Genomic DNA, 20846 nt, shown 5'->3' with positions numbered 1-20846 from the left:
ATACAGTGCATACACTTTCACTAGAGCTAGGGGTGATTGGTAAGAGCACACTGTCTGCTTTGACCTGGTTTACTGGTCGTGTGTATCAGAGAGCACGCTCTTTGGCGGACATGCAGTGCAACTAAATGTGGAGCCGCTGGCGGGGAGGCTGAGCTTCTGCCAACAGCGGCCCCCTCAACCACAGGAGGCCTCCAGAGCACCCAGAAAAAAAAGAGAAAAAAGAAAGAGTGGGAGCTGTGGAGAAAAAGAAAGAGAACGCAATAAGTTGAAACATCATGCCTGCCAAAATGGTGACTTTGCAGAGACAGTGTGGGGTTGTGTTGGGGCATGCAGGAAGAACAACCAACAATATACTGCTATACAATCTACACAGACATAGCAAATAATGTAAAACACAGCTGCAAAAGGAGAGTTAAAAATTACTGTTGCAAGCTAAATGTGTACAGCGGTTCACTGACCAGGAGAACAGGAGAAGTCCACTAGCCTTCTGTTAGTGCCTGTTTTCTGGCCAGAGTGTACTGTTGGTATTGACAGTTATTGACAGTTTACCATGAACAGATAAGAGGAGAGGCAAAGCAACAGAGTGAAAACAAAAACACATGGGAGGTGCATGGGAGGAGTCTCAGTAGTTCATAGGATGTACACACTTCAGTGTGCAAACGGGTCTGGTTCTTAGAGATACTGGCCAGTAGCAATTAACAGGCCTGTGAAACAATGTGGCCTTATGAAAGCTCTAATTTACTGTCTTAGATTTGGCAAAGAGAAATGAGCAGGCATCCATCTATGTTACATGAGCCTACCAGCGCAACCATTGTACAAAACCGGAAACGTTAGGTGGGTGGTAGGACGAGATTACTCTGCCAGGCTGTGGAATGATTGAATTGAATTGGAGTCAGAGAAATAGGAGGTGAGTGAGAAAATGCGTAAATAATAGTCTATAGGGAAGGCTACAGACAGCAAGCAAAAGTGTTTGCATATGTTCTTTGAGTGTTTGGTTCAAGTTTGAAAATGATACATCGATCTATAGTATTAACTAATAAGGTTGTACTTTACTAGTTGCTTCCGAGTGTTTTACACTGCTGTCGCTCTCCAGTGTAATCAAACTCCAGTAAAAAAAAATTCTTTTCTGATACAGTTGTTCCTTCTCCAAATTTTCTTTGTTCTGGTTATCGATTGTTTCATACATCCTGTGGAGAATTGCATAGGACTGCATCATTGTTCTGTATTTCTTTCCTCTCCACCCCTCCTGATTAAACCTTTTATTCTGTTACCTTTTCAAACTGTATGATTTTCCTTTAATTGACCCAAAATGTCCAGCTAGCAAATGGAAGCCTTTGGCTCAGCATGCCTGTGGTTTTGCACTCAGCTATGCAATGAAAAGACAATTTGCAAAATTATATGATAGAGTAATTAGATAAAATTCAGGATTCAAATGGTTGCAACCCAGCCGAAGCAAAACTCTGGCATGGATCTGCAGTGTTAGCCTGGACTTGTAGCTCAGTGCTTCCTCTTACTTGTACAAAGAGCTGGATAATTAGGTGCTCTATTATAGCTTATAAAAATCCACACTTCAGCAAAACATAATGTCCCTCTTCCATATTTTTATCACTTGTTCACATATAAAAAATAACTGCAAAGAAACATTCTATACCTGCAAAATAACTGCAAAGCAACATTCTATACCTTTCACAACTGGTTCTTTTTTGTTTTTACCAGAACCATTTGTGAAAGTGCAATAATTCATCTCTGCAGTGGTTTCTTGGGCTCAACACTGGAACAGCAAGGGGATAGGGGCTATGTCATCTTCAGGAATTTTGAGGGTGAATTTGCTCCCCACAGTTAGAGGTTGAAAATGGGGGTGCAAAGCATTTGGGTATTGTGTCCTGCTCTTGTGATGATTTCCTACATTCAATGGCTAAAATTACAGATGTTCATCATATTACGTCTTTGAGAAGTTTATTATTTACTATATACTGTATATTATTATTTATTATATACAGTATTGTATGCTTGATGGTAAAAATCTACTCTATACCTAAATTGTAGTTCTGTTGCTTTAATTTTTTTCACCTATATCAAGACTACTGCAGATGTCAAAAACATGTTTGGGTATGCTTTGTCAGAAAGAGGGTAAGCTCTCAAAGTTAATTTATGTGAGTGGCGTGTTTGGGGACTTATCCCAGTGGCCTCACCAAAAAACCCAAAACAAAACAAAAAACTATTCTGGCCACTTAAGTTCAGGGTTCAACCAGGCCTCAAATGCCATTAGTCATTGATTGTTTATTGCTGGTGCCTGAGATTGTCAGCAAGCTGGTCACCCATGGCAACCCTAGGCATGCTGTGTGGCCTCTAACCGGCAGGGAGTCCTTGCAGGAAGCCTTCTTTTCCTAGCAGCTTCATCACTATGTCTGCACTAGACAGGCCTTGGGAGAATTAAATAATTACAACTCAAAACAATTTAAAAAATTTATCCCTGAAAATTGGCATAGTTAGTATGTACTGTTTTATCATGCATTTTTGTTTATTTATTTATTTTTTCTTTGATTAGTTCTTAATTTTTAAGTTGGTTCTTAATTAACTTTTAAAAAGTTTAAACAATAATATAAGACAATCTTAGAAAAATTTGATTTTTAAAATATTGCTTCATTAAACTAGTGTAGACTAGAATATTAAGTTCTACATATATATCTAAGATCTACAGATCTACCAGCTCCAGTTGGACTTTGTGATACTAAGAGGAGATCTGAACTCCACGTAATCCTTACACCAATACAGCATTTGTTTGACTGTATATTTGTAATCACACCCTCTAGTGTCACCCTTATGAGGATGGGCTCCCCTTTGAGTCTGGTTCCTCTCAAGGTTTCTTCCTTACCAATTTAAGGGAGTTTTTCCTTGCCACTGCTGCCTGAGTCACCTCAGACTTGCTCATTGGGGATAAATACATACATACATACATACATACATACATACATACTGTGAACTATATATATCTTGAATTTTATTACATTAATTCTTTATATTACTCCTTATGTTTACCTTCTGCTCTATGTTCATGTTCTGTAAAGCTGCTTTGAGACAATGTCCTTTGTAAAAATGCGCTATACAAATAAACTTGAATTGAATTGAATTAAGTTTGAATATTGCATATTTTGCAGTAGTTGTCTTGATATTTGTTGTGATTGTGTGGCTTATGTAATCAGAAGGACAGATGACTCTCAAAAGTATGTACACTGACTTTGAATTATTGCCTTATATTTATTTGATGGTTTTGAGGTGACACCAAATTGCTGATGCCAGTTTTAGCAACCACAAGTAGTCTAATACCAACTGTCTAGATATTTTTATGTCAGGCTCTACTGCACTTTTGCCCTATATGTGTGATAAGAGTGAAGCTTGTTACTTGTTAATGTTAAGTTAATGGCAAAGGAGAAGCTGCCAATTGGGGCAAGGGCTATCTATAGAACAAGGCTGCACCCCCACCCATCACCCACCTCCCATACCTTGTAATGAAAACATCATCAATTACTCCAGTGACAGGCCCCTGGGATGTGGGGCAGGCAACGCTTTGGACCTTGTCTTTGTGGGATGGACACTCTAGCCATCCCCCATGTCCCCCGGAGAGGGAGAGAGCGAGAAAACCACATGTATACATCATTTACAAGCCTTCTAGGCTGACAAGCTAAAGACACTGGTGTGTCTTTTGAAGAATGGGTTGAATTGGCAGACCCCGCATGGGCTGCCAGTGGCCGATAGACGCCTCCCTGTCACTGATGATGGTGGCTTTTCTCTGGCCATCTGTGCCATGATTGATGAGTGGGACACTGCCGAGGCTTTCTCTTCCTCAGTGTCCCAAACATGGTCTGTGCTTAAACATTAAACATCATTATGCTGTTAAGGAGAAACCGTAATACCGTCTTACTCTTCCCTCATTTATTGCCCTTTTTCTCATTTTTCACTAGCATACTTCACTACTATCTCTGCGTGTAACGTCTCTCAAGGGCAACTTAATTAATACAGATTCTGAACAGTTGAGGCTTTTGTCTATGATTGCAGTAACCTCAATTAGCATCTTCCTAGAGTAGCAAGCATGTATGCTTGGTCTTGTAGACCACACTAGCTTGCTTCATGCTTGTAAGTTCTGGTTTTCATGCAGCACTTAATAAAAGGCCTAGTCATCACAGTCTCTCAAAAGGGTGAGTAGTGTAGTTCCATGCTGCAGGTTTGCTTCTCACTGGTGCCAGCATAGTACATCCTGCTAAGACAATAAAAGACCTGAGGCCTGCCATGTTCCATCTGGCTATGTGCTGTGATTTTATCGCAAGATATATGCAACCAATGCACTGTATTTCATGTTGTCATTGTCTTATGAGGTATTGGCAAACAAAGATTATGGGAGGTGATTGAGTCCATCAGAGCAGATGAGTGCATCTGGAGGCAAACATATAAACAAGATTAAAAAGGGTTTAGTATCTTGAGTTAAATGAATAAAAAACTTAATTTTTCCTGAAAAAACGGCTCACAATCCCACTCAAAGCTTCCCCAGATACCCTCCAGTGTGTGGGTCTATGTCTGTGGATTATATGGCAGCAGAGGTACTTTGTTTGCTAAATTAATTTATCAATTCAGTTCCTCTTTTTAATATGAGACAAGCAAGTTACGCTTTAAATTAGAAGTTTTATCCTGTTTATTCTAGCTCTATCCAAGAGCTGGCAGATGATTAGGTTTGACTGTTCATGCCAATGCAATAAGAGATGCATGGCTGTATGGGCACTGCATTCAGAGTACCCGCTGATCCTTGTCATCCCTGTGGAGATTCAGCAGCAGCACAGCAATCCATCTATGCTTTGTCTCTGAGATGGAGTGCGTTGTACATGCTTCAAGCCAGATGCGATTCCATTACATCTGATTAAATCCCTACACCAGCTAACAGTAAGCAAAAAAACTAGCAGGAAATGTGTGTGTGTGTTAGAAAGAACAGAATAAGATTTTTTTCTCTGTGCTAACAATGAAGTGTTTTGTGCTATTACAGTGCTCATTTGTTTGTTACAACAGATTAAATCATTGATTTTTAAATACTGTGCTGTGATGGGGAAGGTCTTTCTGTAGTAAAGACAAATAATTAGAGAGGGCAGACCTAGAGTGTAGATGGAAGAAAGAAAGACTCAGTGGGTAAAAGAGAAGGAGGAGCGGTATGACTCTTAATGTTAACCATCACCCCATCATGTCCTTGTTTTTTTCAATTTCTTTTTGCTTGGAATGGGAATACGGGAGCAATTGTAAAATGCCCTTACCTAGGTCTAAATCGTCTTCAACTGTGACCAGGTTTCCCCTCCCCAGCAGCCTCTCCCATGAACATCAATTAAAGCAATGAGGGCACAAGAGTAATTATGATAATAATATAATAATATAGCATGAGTTATTAGAATTCAGGTTCCCACCTCCTCATACAAAAATGCTTCCTTTTAGCATTAAATTCCATGCCATTAGCTAAAAGATAATTTCCTTGAAAGTACCGGCACAGGAATGGTCAAAGAGCAATATAGTACCATGATTCTGTTACCACATAATGCACTATACTTTTCCATACCACAGGGGCCTCCACTAATCTTGATTTTGGCTGAGATAGCAGAGGATGAGGGCAACTGCCATGTAACAAACTGACTTTATGGACACTGGTAGCTTTTTTCATGTCATTCTTGGGCCTCTTGATAATTTACACAACAATTTGCTTTCTTTGGCACGAGAAGAGGCACACCTAGCTGGCACAGCTTTTAATTTTTACACAAAATGCTTAGTGGTTTATTCTTTCTCAGGAGAGTGTTTGGGTGGCAATGTGTGGCACTGGACTGCTGATGGTTATACCTACATGATTTGACATCTCCTGCCGAGTACCTTCCAGCTGCAGTTGGGCATATCACATAGCCTCCATCATATGCTTTTGAATGTTCCCCCACAAATGGGCTGTAATTACCAGCTTAAAGAGGTTTAGTGGTCCAGTAAACTACGTAATCACCCCCACCCCCACATGCCTGAATTAACCCTGAGTCATCCGCTGCAGTCCAGCAAACTCACAGTAAGCCTAAAGCAAACCTGCTACCCTATATTATTATTCTGTGATTGTGAAGCATCAGATGTGTGGCAACATGTCTCATCTTTAAACATGTTATATCTGGCTTTCTAGATTCATTGCTGGATTGTGTAATGACAGTGAACTGGTTCAGCACCCACTGCTGTTTAAATTTCTCTCAGGTCAGTGATAGCTTTTGGCCGAAACCACCTGTCTTTATCCATCAAATGTCCCTGCTGCACAAAAATGTGACTAGGCAAATCTCATTCAACATACAACTTAAGACCCATATGCACAGTGAAATTAAATAAGTGCCATTACAGTGTAAATATGTGATCTGTACTAAAAATGCACAACAATAGGTAGTTCATATAGCAGAGAATACTTACTGTGTACATTTATTGTATGTTATGCACACATGTGTGTACTGTATGTGAATGCCAGTGATAGAATTCACATAACTACTGACCATGCAAAATATACATCATTGCTGCAATATGTAAAGCCATTCAAATGCTTCCACTTTTGACTCCAAATTAAGTGGTCCTCTGCTCTTCTTATGCCCTACAATGTTGTTAATCTCTGCCCACCATATTTTGCATGTTATGCCATGGATCATTACTGCAGGTATGGATTTAATGATGTAGCATCTCATCCAGCTACAGAAGATTTAGTGGTTTACTTTGAATATAATCTGTAATCCAGTCTATTTCCCTGCTTTATTTGTAGACACATATTTGCGAAGTGCAGCCAAATCAAGTGGATTTGTTCCCGTCCCGTAGGCGCTGCAGCACACCCTCGCCCCTAAACCAACAAAATCTGTTTTTAAAATGGATCAACTAATTAGAGTGCTAAAGACAGGTTTTCGACAAGTTTCCTTTTTTTCTTCTTCTCCGGGATAGATTAAATGACAAAAAAGGGCTTCTATTGGGTGAAATTTCTCCTTTCCTGGTTATAGAATAAGTCTTTCTAAAAACAGTGGCTGTGAATTATTCATGTGCTGGCTTTGTGTTCATTTAGTTCGTTGTGAACTTCGCATCACTGGCCTATGAAAGAGGTTTTTCAGATTTCCCAACCTCTATAAGCCAGTCAGGCAGTGGGCATCTGAAACCCTGGCCATCAGTTGTTTTCTAAATGTGAGATATTCTGCCACTCCCCCACAAAATTTGACCACACATATGAACAGGCATACATTTTTGTTATTTTGTTATTCATATTAGGATCTTAGGATGAGAGGGGGATTGCAAAAGCTTTGTGCTGTTATTTTCTTTTGCCTTCAATCTCTCTATTGCTCTCTTGTTCTCCAACCTTAAAAGCCTGTTTTGTTGTTCCCTAACGAGGGACAGTGCTGCAAATTTATGCCACCTACACAAAAAAGAATTTTCCGTGGCTTTTGTCACTAAGAGTAACTTCTTCAGAAATTGCATATCCTGTTTGAAATCAAAAAAGAAGATTCATGGATTCATTCAATGCTGTCTCCATGACTAAGGCAACAATAACCACTCAATTCTACCATGGAAACAGTGAGTGTATATGCAGATGTTGGAGGTAATCTGGGAGCTTGTGGGCCTGGCAAGCTCAACATTAACACTGGCTGAGCTGCTGGCAGAGGAACAGTAAAATTCGGCCCAAAATCTGTTTATTCAGGAGCCCATGGAGAGAGGTGGAAGACTATGCCTTTTCCGAGTGAGGGAGTGCCTCTGAGATGGGCTGTTGATGTGATACTCTGAGGACACCTCAGCCAAAAAGGCCCCCGGATGCAGCCCCAGGCATTCCTGAGGGGCAGCTCAGTTTCCATGGGGATTAGGTCCATCGAATGCATAGGTAAGACAGCAGAATAGATCCAGCTGAAAAAGACCCATGCACCTGAAAAGAGTTCCCTAGTGATTTTGGCTGTGTAGAAACTGCCTGACTGGAAAACAATAATGCAGTGCCTGCTATGCAGTTTTCTTGGCAGAGTGGACAGTTAATGTAGGTTATGACTAGACGCGGGCTCTGGGAACACACACTAGTAAGAAACTTAGTTTACATAAGCATGGAGATATTAGCTTAATTTCCTCCAGCTGTGATATAAGAATTGCACATCTTGTCTCGTGTTCTGCTCTCTTAGGGTATCATAAGCCACAATTTCTTCACAGGCTAAATATTATAAAGTTCTATAAATGTTATCTTGTATAGAAAGCCTCTTTAATGTGAATCCAACAAGATTACAAAAAATGTTGTTTTGAAACTAAAAGTGATAATGACACTAATGTGGACAATGAAGACCAATAAGAGTTGGGGGATGAGCTGGATGGTTTGTGACTAATAGTAATTAACTGCATAGATAGGACACAAACAGTGATGTCCGACATCAGCTTTAGGGAGGATGTGTTCATTCCTACCGGCCCAGCCAATGCCAAATGTTGACTAATGAAGAAATATCTCCAAGACTCAGGTTTGATTTGGAGGAGAACATGAGTTGAAGGAAAAGCACAAAGATAAAAGCAACTACTGAATTGAATCTCTGCAATGAATCTCAGTAAATTGAAGGATAACATTTGGTAGTGTGATACAATGCACTGTTGAAGCTGGTCCCAGAACACCCCTTCTCATTTAAACACCCACATCTATACCTGACTTTTTCCAGAAAAACCATTAAGCAGCTTACAGTACATTACTTTCAAGTAGCACCAGCCCTAATTAGTATTACTTTACTGTCTCTAAAATCTGTCCAATGTGCAAGCAATTTGTTCCTCCTTTTGTTACCCCTTATATTCAGGGATTTTGGAGTTCTTTGTGGGTAAGGGGATTTCTCTGTGAGTAATGGGCAGGCTGAGGGTGAGCATGGAGCAGGAGTTATGTTTGTACTATATGTAGAGCTGCAGTCTGATGTTCACAGAGTGAGGAGGTTTTAGTCTCTGTCTCTTATCTCTCTGATAGAGCTTGAACTCTACACTTGGCTTTTGGAAGAGGCCACAGAGGAAACAGGCTTTGAGAGTTTTACTAGTGCTCTAATACACTCTTTTTCTCTCTGATAAGATTCATGATGGTACAAAAATGCACAGGGAGGACACAGCTCTCCTGGCATGCATGGCTGCAGACAGACTGGAAATTCTGATGAAAGGAGTAGTATATTTGGACAAGACATATCATTAAGATAGGCGGAGGAAAGGCAGGGAGGATGGGTTCGATATTTTCCATCTGTTTTTTGGATAATGTTTTTGCATTTTTGCAAAAAAAAAAAAAGACAGCAGCCAAGGTTGAGAAGATTACTCAGGCCAGCTTGCCTAGTGGATTCAAAATACCCAGCCTTTTTTGGACTACAATAATACAAATAATGTATCCATGAAAGGTGTATTACACACTTTGAAAATGTGCTGTTATATATACGAAATCATATTCACATATTTTTTAACATATATGGTAATGATATATATTTGACACTATGACCAATTTTATTAGTTTATATGTGATAAGACGTTTAATAAATGACAAGACAATGTACACTGTACAAATATTTCTTTCCATATGAACGTCATCTTCTTAACCGTATCCTGTTTAACTTATTTATTTAAATTTAATGCTGCTGTTGTCACATCAAAGCTCAGGGGTCCCAAGTTTGATACTTCTGATTTAGGATGCTTTAGTGTGGATGGTTTAGTAACTATGCAGAGTAGCATTATGTATCCATTTACGCGTGTATTATTTCTCTAGATTCTCCAACTTCTATCCTCCTCCAAAAAACGTGCCCGTAGGTAAACTGGCTATGCTAACTATGCCTAGGTGTGAAGGACCATGTATGATTTTTTAATCTCTTGATCATGTAAAAAAAATCAAATAAACAATATTTAAATATATAAATATTTGGCAGTAGCAACTGTGGATGGAGAGGAAAATCTAATAGAAGAAAAAATGGCAAGGAGAGAATGTCAAAACAGGTGTTAAATGCTATAGGAAGCTTGGGTAATCGAGTCCTAATGAGCACTGTTATTGAGCTGTGTAATTTGTACCTCCCTTCAACCTCACTCTCTGTGAACCTCCTTTTTTGACTGGAGCAGGCGTTTTCTTGGAGACACTGTAACAAAAAGAGCAAAGCACTTGTTATCCTGTAGGGGAAAAGGTTCTGTTAAGGAAACAAAATAGTATACTAGAGGTACTGTGGAAATGGTTATTTTTTATCAAGGTATCACTACCTATGAATGTGTTCTGAATGTTTCTTTTGGCAGTGTTACTAGATTAAATGACATACTATTACCACAGATGTGAAGGCATAAGCACTACCTAGGCAAGTACAATAAAGCCAAAATGGAGTGAACTTACATAGAATTCACCTTAAGAAATCCTTATCACCATATAGAGTTGGCCAACATGACATATCAGAATTTCAGTTCTGCAGTTATAGTCTGGGCTAGTATTGGTATTAACAGTCTGATGACAGTGAGATATAGAGATGAATCAAAGGCTCCCCAGAAGGCAGCGTGTCGTCTCTCAGTCTACAATCTGGTCCATCCAGAGCCATTTCTGGGTAGGAGTGCGTGTGGGCCAGCCAGCTGTAGAACAGGCCACGTTTGTGTTGCCTTGTAGCCTCTGGCATGGCTTTTCCTGAGCTCAGTCACAAGGCCTATGTTCCCATGGCTGCTACAATATGTTTCATGCAAATTTTCACCCACATTGTGATGCTCTCAATTTTTCAGCAAATCCCAGTTTATACTGTAATGCTGCATAATAATTAAATAATGAGATTTCTGGGATATTGCTGGTGAAAGGTTGTTGTCAGAAAACATTTAATATTTAAATTTATTTGATTATCTGAAACCTTAAAGTGTGACAAACATGCAAAAAAAAAAAATAAAAAATCAGGAAGGGGGCCAACACTTTTTCACACCACTATATATATATACATACATATATGTATATGGGTTGTGTTGGACAATACAGGCAAGTATTGTTTCACTTGATATGGTTTAGTCCATTTAGCTCGCATGTTGGAAATGGATTTAGAGACGCGGATCTAATGGTGAAGTCTGAGACAAACGACTGACCAACAAATTTTTATGATAGCAAGTTGTGATAATGAACACTGAATCGATCTACAAGACACGGTTCTAAGACGAGGGGTATTGTGCATATAACTAAGAAATAAAGGACACATGAATACAGGAGAAGTCATCATGAAATGACTCTCCCTGTCTCTGTATCATAACTGTGCTCTGAACACCATTCTCTCTTGTCTACTCTTACCATTTTAAAGGCCCTACAGAGATAAGGCATTACTCTATTTGCTATATTATACATGCATGAGCTCACATATATCTGTGATCGGCTAATGTAGCTTTGACAGGGAATATGCTTTCCCTATGCCATGCATAGCAGTGGCATCACGGGGACTCAATTTCTGTCAACTGTTATTTAAAGACTGATTATAAAAGGACAGCTGGCAGATCATACCTGGTATAGATACAGGTGTTGTTGACGCTACTGAAAAATAGAAATGTATACTCTGTATTCCATAGGGAAGATTTGTTTAGAAATCTCTGTCATATTCTGTACTCATGGCAGCACAGCCAAAGGGAGGTGAACTGATATAAACTGGAGTGAGGTTGTACAGCATGGCACTCCTAATTAATGTTTCTGTTTCTACACTTCACTAAACTTTATAATTGGCTTGTCTTTTTTACTGCCATTAATTACATTATTCAAAATTCTTTTAATGGCTCTAAGAAAGAGGCACCTTGCTTTCTTGCACTAATTAACAACAGCTTTGACACTTTTTGCTCTCGATTTGTGAGCCATGTCTCTCTCCTGCACTACAGCAGCAAACACGTTAATTAATTGATTTATTTACACATTCTGCTTTGTATGTGTTTTTGCAGCACCCATACCCCTCAGAAGAACAGAAAAAACAGCTGGCCCAAGACACTGGACTTACCATACTACAAGTGAATAACTGGTAAGTCAATTGCACTTTTTGTGTTTACATGCAAACAATAGCCTTGCCTTTGGCAGTGTCTAATTATTTAAATTAATACTCAATTCCAAAGCCTGACCTCCCTTCCCCTTACTACATTATCGGCTTTAACATCAATCCAGCCTACAGGATAGTTCTAGGATTTCTCGAGAGACAACACATTAGTGTTCTGAGTGTGAACCTAATAGTAATTCCCTTGAGATGTGAGCCTTGCTTGTCTCTTAAAATAAAAACTAGCCTGTACTGCAGACTTGCATAGGAAACACAGTTAACTAGCTCCTTTGATTCCTAGGTTCTCACTGCTGGAGCCGTAATAAATTTGGAGTGAGATTTCATCCTGAATTGCATTTCATTGGAGATGGCCATCAGCAAGTACTTACAATTATTAGCCATGTTTAAAGAATTGCCCAGAGAGGTGGGATAGGCCCCTAAAACCAAGCCCAGACTGGCACTTTTGATTGCAGTCATGTAAAAACCAATGCCACACATTTGTTTTCTGCAAGGTTGCCAAGTCATGAAAAGTGAAAGTCCAACCCAGACTGTGTCAAAGTTTTTATTACATATTATACAAATCTAATAGATTAATATTCTCTAATCTGCTTTGTTAAATCAATTGGCCTGGATGTACCCAGAGCCTGTGTCTAATATATCCTCTTTGGATGTGGACATCAGCCTTGACTGGAAATATGGGAGACATATTAAAGTCCATTATGGCAAATGTAATTTCTGACAACATAATCTGTGCCATTGTTCAATTTGGTGCCTTGGAGACAACAACCTTCTCACAATATATGCCTTCAGAGGATTCATTTTAACAAATCAAGTATTGGTGATGCACAGTCTAAACAACATAAGGGAATATTTTGAGGTTATCAATTTCTGTGACCTTACAGGAACCCATAGGGAATTATTTTGGCCAGATTATGCCTTGGTGCACATGTTGTCAAATGACTATGTACCTCATTTAACTAGTTCTAATATTGCAGGACTTATAGTGGAATTGTATCAGTAAAAACAAGCAGTTCATGTATGTGTGTTATTGTGTCAGTTTTGTGCTACTAATTACAAGTTAAGGGTGGTTTAAGGCTAGGTTTTAATGTAAAACCCTGCATTATGAGATGTTTGTGTCCCACACACGTGTTCTACACTGAGTGTGTGTGTTTCAATGTTCTTATATGTGTGTAAGGGAACTGGGGAAACACAGAAAGTATCATAGGTGAAAGAGAGGGAAGGAGTGAGAAGGAAGGAGAGATAGATATACACACACTCCATGGGGTAGAATGCGGGATCTGCAGCTCCATAGGCCTGTTGTGCTTGGTAGGAAGCTCACCATTGGGTGTCTCCATGGCAACCCCTGGTGATATTACCTCCTGACCCACTGATTTTAAAGGCAACATCCTGTGCTGGGATTCTATTTATCAGGCAAGTCAAAACATAGGGCCAACACAGTGCCGAGCAGTCCAAGAGTGATGAAATTCATCAAACGGAGAAAGCAACAGCAGCCAATCTAGATGAAACCAACATTATCTCCCAGTACAAACATGCACATTTTATTCACTTATTTTTCAGCATGACTCATTTGAAAATATTTATATGATTTTTGTTCACACATTCAGTACTATCCTCATACTCATATTTATTCGTGACTATGTAGGGGTAAAGAAGAGATCAGCTATGCTGCATTAGATGTGTTAACACACATGTAGTTCTTCATTATTGATGAGGGCCCTGTGGATCGGCAGGCTGGGGATTAAATAAAAATGCAAAAGCAGGGGGGTGTGCACTCAGGAATCAGTTTAGGTTCTAAACATGACTTTTAGGGCAATTTCAAAACGAATATTTAAATTTAAAAAGTAGCTTCTCCAACAAAGGCACTTTAGATGTAAAAGTGCATGGGAAATCAGAATAAAAAAGGACATAGATTACACACATGGAAAAGATGTACTTCTATTCACATTCATGCACACTGTGTTATGCTCACATGAGCACTGAAACAGAAACACATGCGTGAGCACACAATGTTAAGCTGAAACAGGCAAGCAGTGGGTGGAGAATGTGGATTGACTGCAAGATCTATTTTTGGCAACTGTGATCAGGTTGATTTACTAGGATACTGTGTTGTGTTACAGAAAGTACAGTGAAAAAACCTGTAGATCTACTACAATTACAAGCGAGAAAGGGAGAAAGAGAAAAAGAAGATAGAGTAAGGGAGAAGGAAAAGGAGTTTTAGTCTCTGATCTTTTAGTCAGAGCAAGTATGTGTTCTCAGAATGCTCCATAAAGAGCGCTGATGTGAAATCAATGGGTGGGTCATCGGGTTTCGCATGTCCAGTCCTCCCTTCCTGGCGGAATTTAATAATGCCCTTAAAGATGGTGTTTAAACCTCAGGGATGGATTGTTTTGTCAATAAGACGGCTTTTATGAAAGTCTTAAAAGCATGGCGAGAAGTGTGGCGGCGCTACTTTAGAGAAATAGCGTCCTGGGATCCGGTTTCTAAGCCTGAGAGAATGAGAGAGAGAGAGAGAGAGAGAGAGAGAGAGAGAGAGAGAGAGAGATGATTGGCATGCTTCACCTTGCTAACAGCCAGGCCTGTTCATGATAAAAAGCAGTTGAAACTTGTTCAGAGTAAGCTATAGCTGATTGCTCCATTCTCAGAATGTTTATTCTTTGCCAGTCCTCTTTAGCCTTGACGGGAAAACATGACCTCTGACCTAGTGTGCATCTCTAATGATTGTTAGACCCTTTACTGGTTGTTTATGTGGCTTCAGAGTTTTTGGTTGATTCTAATTAGGTGTTTTAACATGTTAGACACTGATTATGAGCTCATAGAATGTGTATGACCCTCAGGAGTATTTACAGGGCCATAAATGTGTGTGTGTGTGTGTGTGTTTGGTACATGTTTGGAATGGAAGTGGGGTTGTATGGGTTGTGTACTATGTGTATGCCCTAAAGCTGCTTTCACGGCTCAACCTGAGAACACACTGCTAAACCATATTCTCACAACATAAACACACAACTAGACACCTCATCTCCTGCCTTGCCCTATGAACTGCATGAAAATCAGGAGGCATAAATGGATGAGGCTCTGTATTTTTATTGTTTGTCCTTCTCTGAATTTGGGCTCAGTTAGTTCTTGAGTGTTTGCTAACAATTGTGTCATACTGGAATTTCTGCACTTGCTCAGACCTGATCTCTATCTGCATTATGTCAACAACAGACAAGTTGGAGTGGTTCTCTGTGTATGAGATTGTGTTTGGGTGGACATGTATGAAAGCATCTGAGAGTGCTTATACAGTATGGTACTGGGGGTGGTTGTTGGGGTTGTGTGTACAGTGTTGCTGTTACTGTGTTTCTGTGTACTGTGTGTGTGTGTGTGTGTGTGTGTGTGTGTGTGTGTGTGTGTGTGTGTGTGTGTGTGTGTGTGCATGTGTGTGTGTGAACAGATCTGTAAACTATACAATGGTTCAACCCACCCTCCCCATATTAACAGTGGCTGCCCCAGTGAGATCTAGGCACAGCCTACATTTTCCATCAAGTCTCTCCTTATTTTTTTCATCTCTTTCTTGTGGTGGAATCTACATATGAAATTTTGAGGGCAGATATGCAGTGCCATGTTTGAAAACTGGCTTTTTTTACTTCTGTTCTTGTGGTCAGACCAAAAATTGCTAAAAAAAAAAAAATGCACTTTAAAGAAATGATCTTAAAGAAATAAAATTCATTTTCATTAGGGAAATATCAAAAAACTGACAATGACACCAGACACTGTTGTGTAGTCTTTTTAATACTGAAAAACCTGGAAGACATTACTACATGTGCATAAAAAAGTTCTTTCAGTTTGCATTTATTATCTGGCTGCTAGTTTACTGAATTACTGGCCACTTGAGTGTACATAGCAATTCCAGCGCTAAAGGACCTGATGGAAACCATGAGGTGAGAGGCATAAAACACTATACCATCCACCCATCTTCTCCCTCACATGTGTTGTAATGAGCTATGTGCTACCACACTCTGGTGCCAGCGTATATTGCAACTCTCGTTGTGTCTTTATTGTCCAGACAGAGAAGACATGCTCCTTGTCTCAATTGCTGACTCAGGGGTCATCAAAGCCAAAGATGAACAAACTTAAATATGTGGTCAGATGAGATACTCTCCCTCTCTCTAGGCTGGGTTGTGAGAGCAAACAGACTACAAGCTGCCAAAAATTACCTAATTTTTCCCAGCTCCAAGGGAGTGCAAGACACCCCCCCCCCCCTTTTACCTATCTAAATACAACCATGCAACAGCTTTTTTAATAGCTCAGCACACTAATAACAAGCTTTATACAGTATATCTCAATGTGAGCCTGCTACTGAAATGAAAGCTAAGCATTCTTGACTACACCCCTCAGCCACACTATCAGTTTGCCTATATGTATCTCCATCTCTCACCTTCTCTTTCTCTTTTTCCATCTCCCTGACCAGCCATGTGTTTATAAAGTGAATCCCTGGGGCCCTAGTCAGCAGCCCCTATGCCATAAAAGCCAACTTCACAGCTGTTAATGGAAAGGTTTTAACTCTGTTTGGTGAGAGGAGTGGGTCAGTGCAGGAGGAGGATGGAGGAAACAGAGGGGGTAGTTGGTGAAGTAACAGCAAAATAGCCAAATGGGTGCTGGAGGATTAGGGTGACATCTTCCCTAAAAGCCCCTTCTACATCACCACTGTTTTCTTTGGACTGGAGATACCTTCTAAAGGGCAGAGCAAGGTAATCCCTGTATTGTTTGTAGGAATTAGGTTTGAATTGGACAATGTTCCCTATAGTGTAGTGGAGCTGAGCTCTCCACTCAGAATCTTGCCATCACGGGCAAGTAATTGGTAAGAATGTTTTAATCCATGGTGTATGGGGTGTGCAGTCAAAATGGGACAGGTAATATATGAATATCACAGGTCTTGTTTAGTTTAACATTAGTTATTTGATAAATCTAAAGAAACTTAGTTTATCTCATTTCTCACATTAGGAAAATGGTAGGCAGATACCTTACTGAAGGAATAGAGTTCAATTCAAGGCACAATGCAGAACAACAAAGTGACTTCTATACGGTTAGCTTTAGTGATGGATGGTGCACGTGCTGTAACATGGTTGCTGTAAAGGACTATTTAAGATGCTTATTTAGTTTCATGGCCTTTTATTCAAGGTGTGTTTGTAGCCTGTTTAAAACTAATTAATTAAAACATGCATGTATACATTTGCTGAGAAGACAAGAACAGGTGAGAGTATGCAAGAGAGGGAGAGAAAGAGAGATAATTAAGTGTCAGGAGTGCAAATGAAATCTGTACAGCAAACAGCTGGATGGGTTTATTTAAACCCATCCAGAGTAACTGACCCCTGTTTGACACACAGGGGGAGGAGCAGATGCAGAATTATATGCCTTTGAGCGCAGATGAGAATAAAAGGAGCAATGCTCTTTTAACATGTAACTGAAGATTATTGTAATCTGTTAGCATGTGACAGAAGATTAATGTAACCTATTATTAAGTAAATGAGACTAATGTAAAAAATATTATTCGTTCATTAGGAAAGTGTGAGATGGGAGAGGTGTGTGGGAGTGAATGATGGACAAATGGGTAGGATACACTGTTGATGTCTATGAGATCAACTGCTAGTGAATTCATCAACTTGTGAGATCAACTTGATGATAATTACATTCCATATGCAAACTGTATGCACTCTCATTTGTTTCAGTGTGCAGTTTTAACTGATAACAGATGTATGGAAGCGTCAACATGACTCTTCTCCATCATAACCAATGTGCCCTTGTGTGGAATTTTAATATACATGTAAATGTTGCTGAATGGGTTGAAAGATTTCATGAGTGAATTTTGTTGGCTGTGGCTGTTCACAAACCATGCTCAGGTTAGATTTGGAGAGGGGATAGAAGAGTAGGCTGAAGAAGCCTAGCTGAAGAAAATGGTCTACTTCATATGCATTTAGATAGACACACTGTGATATAACCTTTTGTATCTCCAATCTGGATCTTTCCCCTAATTGGTCACGCAACAAAGGCAGCTGATGAAAAAGACAATTTCTTGCTTTTAATTGGCCATTTCACGTGCCGATTGGGCTACACCTGGGCATTTGTAATGAGAAAGGGATTTTATAAGGGCTCCTGCAGACAACGCAGCAATCAGTTCCATGCTCTATGTGGAAGATGCTGCAAAATAGTATGTAACAAACACACACTTTTGGAGAATTGGGACCAGAGGTGATGGGGAGAAAAAGGTATTTTGTGCCTCATTTGACTTTTAAGAGGCTTTTATTTGGTAATTTTTCTAACCTCTCTGTTTTCTCATTGGTCTCTAATCTTTTCACCCAGAGGTACCACTGGTGATGTTTTGGTCTAAAATAGGCCCCATTGTCTGTGCCTGGTTTGAATAGCTGCTTTCATTGTGTGTGGATGGAAGTGGACTGAACAGGTCGTAAATGCGACCCAATAATGTGCCTGGTTTGCACAGAGGTGAACTTTTTTACTCATAATCAAGGGGAAGCTGGCTTTAGCCAAGGTCCACTGCACTGGCTTTCTCTCTCTTACTCTCAGCCCCCTTTTCACCCACTTCTTAAACTGTCTGCTTGGTGCACAAGGCAGAGCATGACCATTATTCTTTTTCCTCACAGTTCTTATAGCCCCTTCATCCCTTCCTACTCATTCCTGCCCTCTCTCACCCTCTCTCTCTCTCTCTCTCTCTCTCTCTCTCTCTCTCTCTCTTTCTCACTCTCCCTCCCGCCATTCCTCCCCTGCCTAGTATTGTAAAGCATTTGCCCTTTGTTCCAGTGCATCTGGCCCTAGATATGGTGAGGTCTGGGAGAGGAAGTTCAAGATCCTTTAGCAAAAGATGTCTAGAAAATGAACAACATAAGAAATTTGTTTGCTAGGTTTGAGAAAAATAAAGAGTGTGAGACAAAATAGACTGAAAGTGGGAAAGACAGGAAGAGCATGAAGGGCAGAGCACAGAAGATAGCCATGCGTGACCTGCATCTGACCCTGAAGCCAGAGATGGAGGCAGAGAAAAGGCAATAAATGGAATGCCTAGGCCAAGACTCCCCTTGTTCCCCACACTGTTGGTGATAAAACTCCAGACGTTCCCTCATTTGATGGTGTATTGCCATGTCGCTACATTCCTTTCCTGCTCTCTTTTTCATAAGCTGTAATGTACAGTGATACTAGTATAGTGATACTGACAATATCTGTAATAATATGACAACTCATATGTCATGGACAACAGCACAGGATTTTAAAAATGTTTTAAATGTTTTCTAAATAAGGGATATTAACAGATGAGTACATGAATTGCCCTTTGTCTGTAAATTCTTTTTGCTCTTTCTTCTCTTCTTTTTTCTCTGTACTTTTTACTCTCCTGTAAAGAGTGGACTGGCTATTGTTTTCTTTAAAGTCCACTAATTCCCCATCAAAGGATGAAATGGAAGTGTCCAACTGTGGTAACAGCAGGGGGACATAAATCAAGTCTGAATCCCTGAGCTTGCTTTACCATAGGTCACTGAGGTCACAGGGTCAGCAGAAGGGTTTTAGACGGGGTACAGTGTGGGGTAATAGCATTTTAGCTCGAAAACTTGGCAGAAACACTCCAAATATCCTTAAAGAAACAAACATGTACATTCATTTTCCACTATGACTATTCTTTGCCATTTTTGTGTACCATCAACATTATTTTACCAGGATATTTTCCACCCATTACCATATATTTACTCCTCTGACAGTCGCCAAATGAGTTAAAAATCTATGGCCTGAACATTTGAACCACTTCTACTATAAGGTTAAACTTAGAAACAGAAATGAGTATTAAAACACCATGATGTGTCTCTCAAGTATGCAGAAAGAAAGAACACAGTGCCATTTGTTGGCTTAGCTGTATTTGCTTGAGGTGGTGTATGTTGAAGTCGTGCAAGTTTGTACAAGCTGTTAAGCTTTGTGAGTTCAGTATACATATCTATGTTCATGGTGATTTCAGTGTGACACTCCCTTCCCTCCCACTTGAGGTCTTAAAGGAAAAGAAAAATAATCCCTCCTTCTTTACCTCCCTGATTAGCTGCCTGGGCAGGTCTGGTCTGTTTTAGGCTGGGCCTCTGATTGTGTGTTTGTGGACATCATGGATGCAAACTAAATTTACTGATCCCACTGCACACTTTGCACTGTAGCTTCTGCAATGAAAACTAAACAAAAGCTCTTTTATTCTTTTTGTCTTTATCAGGTTTATTAATGCACGAAGGAGAATAGTCCAGCCAATGATCGACCAGTCCAACCGAGCAGGCAAGTACCTTCTAATAAATGATATAAAAGCAAAAGACCTCATCTATACATGCATCTAGAGGTTTGCCTCTTGGTAAATAAACCACATCTGACCTGAACCACAGGTCTTGACTGACCACAAAAGTCCATTCAATTAACCCAAAGCACTAATCTCAGAGCCCTTATACTATTCTTAATAATGGAGCAAAATAAATAGACATTAATTAAAAAAAAACTGTAACTGTGGTTTAGGTCTGAACTACCATGGCTCTTGTCCAATCAAAACTGTCAAACAGAAATAAATATAATCTAACCAAGTAGAATTAAATGAAGACAATTATAAGAAGTATTTTTTATTGTGTGTGAATTTGATTGGCCTCCCAGCTTTGGTAATGTAGTTTCCCTAGTTAATGCCTTGTTGTGGATGGCTTTAAAGTTTATGAGCTGTAATGCAGTTCATAGAGCAAGTTAGGGGACTCAAGAAAGTTCAAAGACATTCACTGAAGTTGAGGTTGTTGCTATTGATCCAAAACACTCCCTTCTTCCATT

General features: G+C 39.7%; 1 protein-coding gene across 2 annotated transcripts in view; it reads left to right on the top strand.

Annotated features, from left to right (window-relative positions):
• Positions 1–20846, top strand: part of meis1b (Meis homeobox 1 b) — a 50695-nt gene that overhangs the window by 24926 nt on the left and 4923 nt on the right. For both annotated transcript variants that reach the window (XM_060872042.1, XM_060872041.1), the window contains exons 9-10: positions 11926–12002; positions 20260–20318. In XM_060872042.1, coding sequence (XP_060728025.1) covers positions 11926–12002; positions 20260–20318 — 136 coding nt within the window. The remainder of the gene's footprint in view (positions 1–11925; positions 12003–20259; positions 20319–20846) is intronic.

This window comes from Tachysurus vachellii, chromosome 6, assembly GCF_030014155.1.
Source record: "Tachysurus vachellii isolate PV-2020 chromosome 6, HZAU_Pvac_v1, whole genome shotgun sequence".
Lineage (NCBI taxonomy): Eukaryota > Metazoa > Chordata > Actinopteri > Siluriformes > Bagridae > Tachysurus > Tachysurus vachellii.
This window is presented reverse-complemented; position numbering and strand designations above follow the sequence as displayed.